This window comes from Acinonyx jubatus, unplaced genomic scaffold (assembly GCF_027475565.1).
Source record: "Acinonyx jubatus isolate Ajub_Pintada_27869175 unplaced genomic scaffold, VMU_Ajub_asm_v1.0 scaffold_47, whole genome shotgun sequence".
In the NCBI taxonomy this organism is placed as follows: domain Eukaryota; kingdom Metazoa; phylum Chordata; class Mammalia; order Carnivora; family Felidae; genus Acinonyx; species Acinonyx jubatus.
Genome location: NW_026463966.1, coordinates 31794 through 44641, shown reverse-complemented (window position 1 = coordinate 44641; position 12848 = coordinate 31794). Strand labels below are relative to the sequence as shown.

The window sequence follows — 12848 nt, the reverse complement described above, 5'->3', positions numbered from 1 at the left end:
CATTAGGAACCCCTGTGTCCCACCTCCTGTGTCCTTTTGACATAACCTCAACACACACCTTGACTTTCGGATATTATAAGATGTTCCAGGCTTATATATATATTTTTTCCTCCCAAGATTTTACAGGCTTATGTTATTTATATTCCACCCCGTATCTGGAACCAGCTATTTCTCCAAGGAGCTCTTGTTTGTGTTCAAGATCATAAAATAGACTCTAAGTTACTCACTGCAACTGAATCATTGCTTCTAGGCCTTGGCAGGCTATAAAGCTAATGATCAATGTTGACAATTATTTTTCCAGTCTGATAAATGAGGAATAATCTCTGTAGGAATGGCTCCCCTTGTTTCTATTTATTCCTTTTCAAGATTTTCCTGTCAGGGCACCTGAGTGGTTCAGTCAGTTGAGCGACCGACTCTTGATTTTGGCTTGGGTCATGATCTCACGGTGCTGAGATCGAGTCCCGAGTTGGGCTCTGAGCTGGGCACGGAGCCTGCTTGGGATTCTCACTCTCCTTCTCTCTCTGAACCCCCTCTCAAAATAAATAGGTAAACTTTCTTTTTTTTTAAGATTTCCCTGTCCATCTGTACTAATCTTCCCCCCCCCAAATGGACTGCAAAACCAACTTGTCTGGTTCCAGGAAAAAAAAAAACAACTTTATGATATTGGAAGGTCTGAACATGTTTTTCTTACTAGGAGTAAGTAACATTTTCATATATTTAATTTTTTTTTTCAACGTTTATTTATTTTTGGGACAGAGAGAGACAGAGCATGAACGGGGGAGGGGCAGAGAGAGAGGGAGACACAGAATCGGAAACAGGCTCCAGGCTCTGAGCCATCAGCCCAGAGCCCGACGCGGGGCTCGAACCCACGGACCGCGAGATCATGACCTGGCTGAAGTCGGACGCTTAACCGACTGCGCCACCCAGGCGCCCCAGGTTAAAAAAATGCAGAAAGACAGGAGAAAATAAATCCTCTCCTCCGAATGGAAATGCTTTATTTTGAATGATTCATGAAAGCAACTTCAGGAACTGAGAAAAAAACACATTTAACTGACTTATTCCAAATATATTCTGAAACAATGTCATGTTTATTAAATAACATGCCCAAACGAAGATGGTGTTATGTTATTAAATGTAAAAAGAAAATGCCCATTACAAAAAGAAAGGTATAAGAATTAATTATTCAAGTTGTTAGTTCTCAAATATAAAATCAACGTTCCACACACTCAATGAACATTAAACTTGAAAACAAGGCACTATAGGTAATTTATCTTTAAAGAGAGATGTGAAATACTTAAACCATAAGTCATTAGGTATATGTACATATTAATGAAATACTTTCAATCAATGCTAAGGGCAAGCGTCATTTAATAGTGAACCAACACCAATTAAATGACATTTTGGTGTCTTTGTGGAAACGACATTTTCACAAACCCATGTCTCAGCACTGACACTTATGTATCTAGTTCTGTGCCCCCAATGATTTTAGGCAGCTTAATTTATTCCCAAAAAACCCCACAATCTTATGTTTGCTTTTAATAATTTTTATAAGGCAGTAGAGTAGATTTTCTGAAATCATATTTTTTTTATTAGAATTGGCTCTGTAAACTAATGAGTAAAATACAAGCGGGCACACGGGTAAGATAGATTTTATACCCTTTAATTTTATTTTTCCTTTAGGAAAAGCAAAGTAACCTTCTTTCTGTACGTGTGCTCTGAACCTTTTGGGACTGATACAGATCCACGGAGGCCAAGCCTCAAATTAAATCATCCTGTTGCTAAAAGTTAATTAACAGTGTTAAGTACACAAAGTCATCATTACTAACGAAGGGCTGAAAGCTTAATACATATAATTGTGGAATTGCTGCTACCCACGTAACTGTTTGGGGCTTGGGGTTTTAGCAGGAAAAGATTCTTGCACTAAACAAGCAAGCTATGGTAAACAAGATGTACTGATTTCAACTACAATTTTTAAACTACCGCAACGTGGTTCGGTGTAGCTAATGTTATGCTTCTATCATAGCACTTAGGTTCAAGTTCTTTCTTCAAAGTCATCAGAATAACAGGGATTGAAGAGACTTTTGAACAATTGCCAGCTCTTGCTGTTGCTGTTTCAAGGAAGGAAATATTAAACATTTACATGCTATTTAGGTCATTGTTATATACACTTCAGCAAACAAAATACCCCAATGCTCACATCCCTCGTTAGTTCTTAATATTAAATATGCACTAAGTACTTACAACTTCCATCATAATTTTGTTTTGCAACTTGGTCATTTCTTCTCTAACTTCACTTTGTTCATCAGTAAGAAGATGCTCATGGTCCTTCTCTAAGTCCTGCATACTCTAAAACAAAAAGCCTAGTTTAGTTATAAACCACCACTTTTCATCTCACGCACTAAATATGTAAAAGCAAATTTCAAAACTAACATCTCTTAATATGCAAAGGATGCCCGTTATTTATTCCAAGTAAGATATTATACCTAATACATGGAGACCAAAATACCCACCTAAGAAATTTTTTAAATGTTGTGTTTGAGTCAAATATTATTAGTATAGAGGCACAACAGTAGTAGGCTCAAAACAATGGGTTAATAAACAGTTAAGGTCAAGGTGGAGGGAAAAAAAGAAAAAGACTGACAGTCCCACTGAATGAGATGCCATCATTTTAAAACTCTCTAATAAGCTTTCTAGACACCATGTAACAGTGCATTTATAATGACTCATAATCAATGTAACATGATTCCACTGGAGGGAATAAAATGATCTGTGACACGACCTCTTTAAGTTATGAAAAACAAACATGTTCTAAATCTTTACTATTCACCCAACAAATAGTGATCTACTGCAGCCTACATAAAAAGTGCTGTGGAGGAATTTAAAAATGAATACACGATCTCTTCCTTCCTTATTCCAGTGAGAACAACAACAAAAAAAAAACATGTAAATAAAAACAACACAAAAACTTTATAACAATTAAGGTAACACAACTTGCCGTGACTATGTAGTGGAAAATAAGATTGATTCTGATTTAGTTGGCAAAAGAGTAAGATTTCGGTAGGTAAACGGAAGAGGCAATTGAAAGTATTCTAGAAACAAGGAAGTAATGGTGCGTTAGTTCAGAGAAAGCAACCAATCTGGAGGGGTGGGAGGAAAGAATGAACGTTAAGCATAAAACTACAAAGGGAGCCTTGTTATGGGGGAAGCGGGGCACAGACTTTGAATACCTGAGGGCCTAAAATGGGAAGCTAACGACAGGTTCTCAGGAGGGAAGGTCTATGCTTTGGAAGATCATATTGCAGAATGGTGAGGGATGGACTGGAGAAGAGAACTCAGATGAGGGTTTAGTAGCATAAGCAAGGAATGATGAGATCCTGAACTAGGGAGCAGCAGTTGGAATTCGAAGAAAGATACTAAGGTACCGTTGCAGAGGTAAAGGACACCTCCCCTCCGCCCAACACACACCAAGAAAAAAGAGGAGGAATGTGCAGGATTCTACTGCCTCCTAAATAAGTATATATCTGCATGAAGAAGAGGTCTGTGCCACTGAGGACAGTTGGTCAATGTGCAAATATCACAGCAGATCATTCTCAATTCACAAACGTTTGGTCCTCCTCTGGCTTTTTCATTCTGTTATATTGTATTTAGACCTTCTCTTATGATTTTAAGTTTGCATATAAAGTCATTATTAGTCATTAATATTCCAAAAGCAACTATGCCACAAAACACTCATGTAACGCATTTGGAAATAAAAGCAGTATTCATCAATTACCACTGCCTACTCATATTTAACAGAAACCGTCAATACAAGTAAAAGGCACGTAGAAGTGATTTATAGACTTCTTAGTTTCCACTATATATTTATTGCTGATCTCCTCCGAACTGATTGTTGCACAAAAAATTATGATTAAAGTGTTGATAAAGTACCACTTTTCTACACGATACATGTATTTCTAGGTAAAATCCCCAGCTTACAGTTCCCTGTTTTAAATGACTCCCACAAAAGTATTGATTAATCCCCAAAATCAAAACACATTTACCAATTATGTTAAATACAGAGCAATGAACTCCAAATGGAAAATGGTTAACGGCTCAGATGTACAACCTAACTGGGTTTTTTCCCCCACATAAGATTCAGAAAGAAACAAACTATCTCCTACTTTTGTACACATGTTATGTTTTATAAGAATGTATTATGTTGCCAAATACCTCTAAGAATTGCACATATAAATTTTTAATTTTTTGCAGTCTCTGATTCTGAACAACTCTAGCTTGTTGAAGAACCTTTCGTTGCTCTTGAAACATACTCTACAAATATAAAAGAAAAGGATGATAAAATGTGGGTGACATTTAATATTTAGAGAAACATAATTATACATCATGTTTAAAAGGAATATTCTTTAAATCAATACTTGTTAACATTTCCTGTTGTAACAACCTTTATGACCGAGTTTAGATAACTGTGTTCACCACTAATACACAAAAACAATACGATGATCCTACCTAGTGGTCATTAAGTAGGAAATTTTTTTTCTTGCCAATATGGAAAACAGGTTTTAACTCTTGATTTCAAAACCCACAAATGACCCTTCCAAGAATGTGTTTACTACAAATAGTCAAAAATCTATACACTGATCCTTCCTAACAGTAGTTACAGAGGGGATATTCTTTTCTTAACAACGTTCAAAACATGTATTAATTCTTGGTCATTTCAGTATGTACACAGATGATCCCAGCCTTTCCGCTCCTTGACCTGATCTCCAACAACAATTTTGTCCTCTTCCCTACTTCAGTCACTCACTTACATAGTCACACCCTGGATTCTGTCATTCCCAATAACTGCAACATCTACATTATATTAATAAGAGCAAAAACTTATATAGGAGCTGTGTGCCAGGTACTGTTCTGAACCATTTTAAATAAACATTATATATGATCTCATTTAATCCTCAAAACAACTCTACAAGGCAGGTGCTTTTGTTATGTCTCCTTCCATAATAGGTGAGGAACCTGGGTGAGGCACAGGGATAAACAATTTGCCGCCGATTTCACAGCTAGTACCGGTCAACCAGGATTGGATCCCAAAAACTGGTTCCAGAGTCCAGGCTCTGGACCACTGTACTATACTGGTTCTCCATTTTTTTTCCCCCAATATTCAACCTCTACCTCCCTGTTTGTAGTTCTCTCCCTTTCTTACTATAGTCCAACACTCTTTCAGGATTAACATCCCATGGATCCTATGACTTTTCATTGCCCCTGATCCCCACCCTCATATTCTTCCTTTTCCTCCTTCCTGGCCTAAATGCCATGGTCAATCATTATACCTATGCCCTCGCACATGTACCTTACCCCCTTTTCACTCCGCCAATTTGCGTGGCTAAACCCCAACCCTGGAAAATCCAACTCTCCAGCTGCTCTGCCACAACCATGCAATGTGGTCTCACTTTAAATTCATGGTCACTATGACACCAACCTAAGTTAGACCCACAATGCTGCTTGGCAATGGCATTTCCCTAGTCCATTCACTGGCCTGCTCTCAGGAAACAATTCCAGGACTTCTTCTCTGCTCCCGAGAGGCAACACCTCCTCCACCACTCTAACTCTTAACTGGTGACCTTCCTGTGTCCCTAAATAGACAGAAGCAATTCAGAGAGGACATTCAGTCTCCCACCGCTACATCTTCTACCCACCTTTACCCATCTGGGCTCATGGTCCCTACATTCTCTCCTATGTTTTTGCATGACCTATTGCTACTTGAGACTTTGATACAATAAATAAATCAATTTTAAAGCCAAAGCTGATACCAACGGCTAGTTTTTCTTGTTGTTTCTGGGCTTTCTGCATGTCTACATTCCACTCCCGAAACAAAGTCAGAAACTGCTGAGAATATTTGAGATGAAGATTCTGCCTGTAAAACATAATAATGAGCACTGTCATAATTCATAAAGACATGAAAGAATTAACCATATTCAAAACAAAATTGATTTGACACAATTTACACTACAAAAGAAGGCAGTAATAGCATAACAGCAGCTGAAATAGCAGTCTCATGGGAAGCAGAAAGGTGACATGAACAATTTACTCTTATTCCAAAAGTATTGTTCCTAACTGACCAACATAAAAGCTATCTCACATGCCTTACCTCTTAAAAGGTAATGAGGATTTACTGTACTATCAGTTTTCCAGAAAAATTCATTTTATCTAAAAGCAGTTTACTTTTCATTTCTTCTTACTGAATAGCATATATGTTCTGATATGATAAGTAGATTCATTAAATGAGGATATTATATCCATTTATCATAGAAGATTTCCAAACAGGAATATTTCACTTAAATATATCCCCCGAACAATGGTTTTTTTTTTTTTTTAAAGAACGGTGAACACAATTTACCTAAAATATGCAAATTATTTACAATATAAGATTAACCTTTTCTACATAACTGAATACAGTTAACTATCACAAGAATAATGGTTTAAGACATTTACCTGAAGTTCAGCTAGTGTAGGTCTAGAATGAATATAAATTAATGTTATAGGAAGAAAACTCAATTGTTATTTGAAAGGGAAGAAAGGTCATCTCTATTGGCTTCTAGGAAATACATCTCAGAATCTGTTAAGGAGTGAGGTTACAGAACTAAGGAATTTACCTGCTTAGAAAAAAAACAAGCAAAATATGTTTTTCGCTGGAAAATTCAATATAATAGAATTTGTCTTAGGTTATTTGCGCCAATGAATACAAAGAAATGATACAAATGTCATCGTGACTCAAAAACAAAAACAAAAACAAAAACACTCCAACAACTTCACCTTTGTTCTTGTTGTAGTTTCCAAACATGCTCAATTGTTTCGTTAGTGGTTTTGATAGAAGCTTTTGTACCCATTTCGAACATTTTTCTCTTTGTGAGAAGAGCCTGTTTAATGTCAACTGTATGGAAAATAGATATTCACTGAAATTTAAATGTTGAAAGTTATTTCGTTTTCATATATTCAAATCAGTACGGGTAAATGTTGCCTTGGCGATGTGCAAAGTACATTTACAATTTATCATACAGACATCATAAATGTCCAATCACTATGTTGTATACCTGGAACTAATATAATGTCGTATGTCAATTACACTTCAAAAAGCAAAGTAAGTAAAATAAAATTTATAATTCAGGCATCATTTCAAAAAGCAAGATTTGCTCACTATTTTCTGTAAAATCTTTCCAGTGCTAGTATCCCAATTCTAATTTTTCTAACTGCAGGTCACCTTTTAGTTTAGAGATAATGAAAAGGGCTTAATAATCAATATATTTTTCATTATCAAAATGTGTATAAAGAATCTCAAAGACAGACTTTAATTTCCTTCTGAAAATTTGCTAACAGGCACATTTTTCTAAACTTATAAAATATCCTCCAACTCAAGGGACACGTTTACATGGGTAAATGTCCTCCAACTCAAGGGATACATTTAGATGGGTTACCATTAGAATGCATTTTATAAAAAGCACGAAAGTATTTTCTTAAAAATGACCCTCAAAAAGGATAAAAATAATTATATCGCACATTAAAAAATTATTTTTCAAGCAATCTAGTGAGTGATGCTTTTAACTGCATTTTACTAACAGAGACAAAGGTCGTGGGTGTAAAATTCTAGTTTAAATAAATGAATTCAAAAACATTTAAAAAAAATATTTTCATGGAGCTTTTTATATAACACTTTCATCCATAAGTGCTGCATTTCACAGAATCTGAATACTTCAAATAACGCTTTGCAGAGCATATGATTTGACTTTATGGATCTACAGTCCATAGTTATTTTTCAGTAGTCATGAAGGATCTGCACCACAATAAAAATATTTTATACACCCAGAATCCATCTATAATAAGAAGTTTATTAGACAGCTCACAAAGCAAGCACTTTGTCGCCACCAAATAGAGCAAAGCCTTCAAAAGATACTTGCTTGTAAGGATGATCTCTATGGAGAGCCATATATTGACTCAGACTCTGCTAAGTGTACTGTCCTATAGTGCAGATGGTGTAAGTGACATCTGACAGAACAACATAAAATTTAGGAGTGTGGATATGATTAGACACTTCTCACTAGCTAGCAGAGTTATTTACTTTGCAACTACACAGTTTGTTAATGAAAAATAAAAATAAAGAGTTATATTAGAGGATTCGATTTGTGCTGCTACTCCAAAGAGAAGCACACTGGAAAGTTATGAAAGGTAGCGAAATTAAGGAAATTTAAAATTGGCAATACACGTTGATACATCACCTAAGCTGTGCACAGAAAAGGCAGTATAAACTTTTCTCACACAGTCTTACACAGTACATTAAGTGTACACGTGCATAAAATAATGGCATCATTCTTACCTCACGACTGTTAGTACCGTTTTCAGTTTTCCACATCAACAGTTCAAAAGGTCAGTAAAGAAACTTACAAAGTTGAATCACACTATAAATACTGGTATAAAGTGCTCTATACTAGAACAAGGCATTAAAACCAGTCTTGGAATCCACTCACTAACATTCCCATTTATAAAAGTTGTATGGATTAAACAATTGTTTTGACTGCAAATATCACTTAAGCATACCTCCAAGCCTTTCCAGCATCTTCTGTACTTCATTCCTGTGAAGAAGTTACATGGAACATTATTGAGTAAGGATAAGCAAAGATCATATTTGCTTTGGAGGAAATGTGTCATTCTAGGATTTTATGGAGAATAATTGTATGAGCCATGTTGCCTAGAGCTGGCAGGTGATAACACTATGAAGACATTACCCCACATCGTCCTCAAATGTTCCTGCAGAAGGACTGCTCTCCCCGGGCTTATCCGGTACTGGATTGTTTCCTGCATTGAAATAAAAGTGGAAAGCATTTTAAAAGGAAGTATGGTATTCTGATCAGTTTTCAGGGGGCGGTAGCCTCGCCGTGTGGAGTTTTTTAGGCCTCTTGCAAGCAAAAGTCTTTACGGCAGACATATGAAAGGGAGGAACCACGTATGCACAAGGTCAGATGAAACTGGATGGGGGACGAGGACCATGCTCTGGAGACGGTGTTGCAAACCTTTCAGGGTTAAGGTCAGACTACACCACCCGGCACGTGTGAGACATTCTGGAAAGAGCAACTGCGAGCGAGCAGAAGTGCTGCTATCTAAGCTTCTGTAATCCTGCTCTGGGATGGGAGGATCGAGTGGGCAACGTCCAGTACATGAAACCGCTTTACACACACACACGTGTTTTACTGCTTACAATGCCAAGGACTCAGAAGCAGCGACCTGCCCCGCGGGTGGTATCTACAGGCGCTGCATCTGCAAAGGTGTCAGATAGAGTGTACCTTCAGGAACAGCCTCCGGCCCACTCAGGTCTCTTCTCTCTTGTCCCCAAAAGTCATTGGCTGCCATACCCGGAGCCTCCACCGGGGCCTTCGCAGCTCTCCTCAGGTGCTTCCTCCGAGGTGGCGCCATCCCAAGGTGTCTTCCCAGGTACAGACAGCTCTCCTGCACCTTGTGAGTGCAAACACGCGTGAAAGAAATGGGGACATGGTCAATGAGCGATGCCAGGCAAGGGTCCTCTGCGCAGATCAGAGCATGAGCGCCCTCGTTGTCTCTCGTTGGGCCAGGAGGGGACAAAGACAATGGTGACAGCAGACCCCTGCCCCCTGTGGCTGTGACCCCCTCTCCCTGGCTGCGACCTGCCCCAGGACACCTGAGTGTCAGGACCCTCTGCCAGATTCTTGACCCTATGTTGGCACAGCGGCTGTCCCCTGCTCTCGGTCCCCAAGGGACAACGTGCTGGTCTGGAGGCCTAAACTTGGCCGTGACCAAAAGAAGTGTCCCCTCCAAATGGATGGGGAAGAAACCGTTCTGCACCTGTCCGGGACAGTCAGGTCAGGGGTCTCCTCGACATGCCATCTGGACCCCAGGACAACCAAGCAGTCCTGCAGGGCGACCGGCTGGGCAGGAGGGACAGACGCAGATGCTGCCTCCTCACCAGGTGTGGCCCTGTCCTGAAGAGGGGAACGTCGGGCTCGCTTCCCATCCTGCAGACCCTGCCAGCCCTGCCCTCGAGAGCCTCATCCTGTCCTGTCCTTGTCCTGTCCTGTCGTGTCCTGTCGGATTCCCGTAGGACTCCGTGGGGACATCAACATAGAGGTGAGTACAGCCGCTGCCACCATGCACTGCCCTTGGGGGCCTTGTCTTGTCCTGTCCTGTCCTATCATTGGAGACCCAAAGGACTCCATGGGAACATCACCGCAGAGGTCAGCTCAGCTGCCGCCTCCACTCACTGCTCTCGCGGGCCATGTCCTGTCCTGTCCTGTCCAGTGGGGGTCCCGGTGGGATATCTGTGGGGATATCATGCAGAGGTCCATAGAGCTGCCATCTCTATACACTGCTCTCAGGGACCTTGACCTGTCCTGTTCTGTCCTATCGGAGCCCTGAAGGACTCCGTGGGGACATCACCTCAGAGGTCGGCCCAGCCACCACCACCCCACTGCCCTCGGGTTCTCAACCTGTCCTGTCCTGTTCTCTTGGAGCCCCGGAGGACTCCAAGGGGACACCCCTCAGAATTCAGCCCAGGCACCACCATGCCACATGCCTTCGGGGTCTCGTCCTGCCCTGCCCTGTTCTCTTGGCCCCCTGGAGGACTCCGTGGACATCACCTCAGAGGTCAGCCCAGCCACCACCACCCACTGCCCTCGGGGTCTCAACCTGTCCTATCCTGTCCTGTTCTCTGGGAACCCCGGAGGACTCCGTGGGGACATCACTTCAGAGGTCAGCCCAGCCACCGCCACCCCACTGCCCTCAGGGTCTCGTCCTGCCCTGTGCTGTTCTCTTGGAGCCCCGAGGACTCCGTGGGGACACCAACTCAGAGGTCAGCCCAGGCACCACCACCGTGCCACACTGCCCTCGGGGGCCTCATCCTCCCCCTATCCTGTCATGTCCTGTCAGAGACCAGAGGACTCCCTGGAGACATCACCTCAGAGGTCAGCCCAGCCACCGCCACCCCACCCTGCCCTCAGGGGCCTCGTCCTCTTCCTGTCCTGTCATGTCCTGTCGGAGACCGGAGGACTCCGTGGGGAAACCAACTCAGAGGTCAGCCCAGACACAGCCATCCCACAGTGCCCTCTGGGGCCTTGTACTCATCTTGTCCTGTCCTGTCTTGTTGGAATGCCAGAGGACTCCGTGGGGACATCACCTGAGAGGTCAGCCCAGCCCCTGCCACCCCACACTGACCTCAGGGGCCTTGTTCTCATGCCTTCCCCTCCTGTCCTATCATGTCCTGTGGAGCCCCAGAGGACTCCGTGGGGACACCACCTCAGAGGTCAGCCCAGCTACCACCACCCCACTGTCCTTGGGGTCTCATCCTATCCTGTCCTCTCCTGTCCTGTCAGAGCCACAGAGGAGTCCACGGAGACATCACCTCAGAGGTCAGTCCAGCCGCCACCATCCCACATTGCCCTCGGTGGCCTCGACCTGTCCTGTCCTGTCGTGGCCTGTCACATCCCAGAGGTCTCCGTAGAGACATCACCCCAGAGGTCAGCCCAGCTGATGCCACCCCGCAGGACCCTTGGGGGCCTCGTCCTGTCTTCTACTGTCCTGTCCTGTCCTGTCACAGCTCCAGTGGACGCCATGGGGACATCACCACAGAGGTCAGCCAAGCCGCTGCCGCCCCACACCCTGGTCCCCTCATGGCTGAGAAGGCACCCCCCCCCCCGCCACCTCCCATGGCAAGACAGGACTACCGGGCCCGCCTCCCCACCCGCCTGGCCTCCCTGAGGGTCTTCCCTATGCCCCACCCTCATCCTCTGTCTTTCTGTCCCTCCCTCCACCCCTCCACAGGCACAGCGACCTCCACACGGAGTCCTCTGCGAAGCTCCTCTGAGGGCCTCGCGATGGCGACGAGCTAGCCAGCCGGGCCTGGGCAGGAGCGTCGCTGATTGGTTGGCTAGGTGCACGTGACAGGGGCGGGACCTTCGCCGAGACACGCCCCCTGGAGGGACTGCCCAGGACCTTGGCGTCGGCGCCAAGGGTGGAGGCCAGGGCTCGGGGTTTCCCGTTCTACCGCCGAGGAAGTTTCCCAGGCCATCTTCCTGGGAAATCACAAAAGGACACCAGAGTGGGCGACAGGTGCACAAGCCTCCACCTTCCCGATGTGGGGGAATTAAGACATTATGCTCAGTGAAATATGCTAGTCACAGAAGGACAAATGGTGTACGTATGAGGTACCCAAATTCATAGAGAAAGGGAGTAAAGTGGTGGTTGCCAGGGGGTGGGAGGAGGAGGGAATGGGCAATAGGTGTTTCATGGGTTCAGAGTTTCAGTCCGCAAAGATGAAAAAGGTTGAGAGATGGATGGCAGTGATGGTTGTACAATGGGAATGTACTTAATGCCACTGAGCTGTACACCTACAAATGGCTGAACAGGTACAATTTGCATTGTTTCTATTTTATTGCGATAAAAAGGCAGAGAGAAACGCTGCTATAAAGACTGATATCTAGCTCTACAAAACTGTAAGCAAGTCATCCTACCCAGTGGAAGAAAGGTCATAACACCCACATAGATAAATGTGGTGGGAAAGGAAATTGCATTGGCCAATGAGCATAAAAAAGAGCTCATTCTTCTTAGTGTGGGAGAAATGCTGAAGAGGATTGCCACCACCACCACCACCGCCACCGCCACCGCAAACGCCACCAGCACGGACACCATCCCCATCCTCCCCCCACCACCACCCTTCCCCAGCCAATTGTAATCTGATTATACCCAGTATTGGTGCGTATATGGAACAATCAGAACCCAACCTGCTGGTGGAGTCACATACGTTGGAAATAATTTTGCTCTACTGAATACTCAGCTAG

General features: G+C 43.0%; 1 protein-coding gene across 1 annotated transcript; it reads right to left on the bottom strand.

Annotated features, from left to right (window-relative positions):
- Window positions 1-1639: 1639 nt before the first annotated feature.
- On the bottom strand, window positions 1640-11966 carry LOC128313786 (synaptonemal complex protein 3-like). Its single transcript, XM_053213966.1, has 9 exons — window positions 11843-11966; window positions 9327-9495; window positions 8772-8841; window positions 8584-8618; window positions 6808-6925; window positions 5809-5908; window positions 4210-4308; window positions 2242-2346; window positions 1640-2108 (listed from the first exon to the last, which is right to left on the bottom strand). Exons 2-9 carry the CDS (start codon window positions 9454-9456, stop codon window positions 2055-2057), a joined length of 711 nt encoding a protein of 236 aa, XP_053069941.1. The 5' UTR covers window positions 9457-9495; window positions 11843-11966; the 3' UTR covers window positions 1640-2054.
- Between the last annotated feature and the right edge of the window lie 882 nt (window positions 11967-12848).

Coding starts and splice junctions, on each gene's coding strand:
- LOC128313786 (XM_053213966.1), bottom strand. CDS start 9,456: ATGGCGCCACCTCGGAGGAAGCACCTGAGGAGAGCTGCGAAGGCCCCG. Junction 6,926..8,583: donor GATGCTGGAAAGGCTTGGAG/GTATGCTTAAGT, acceptor TTTTCCATACAG/TTGACATTAAACAGGCTCTT. Junction 2,109..2,241: donor ACAAAATTATGATGGAAGTT/GTAAGTACTTAG, acceptor TCCTTGAAACAG/CAACAGCAAGAGCTGGCAAT.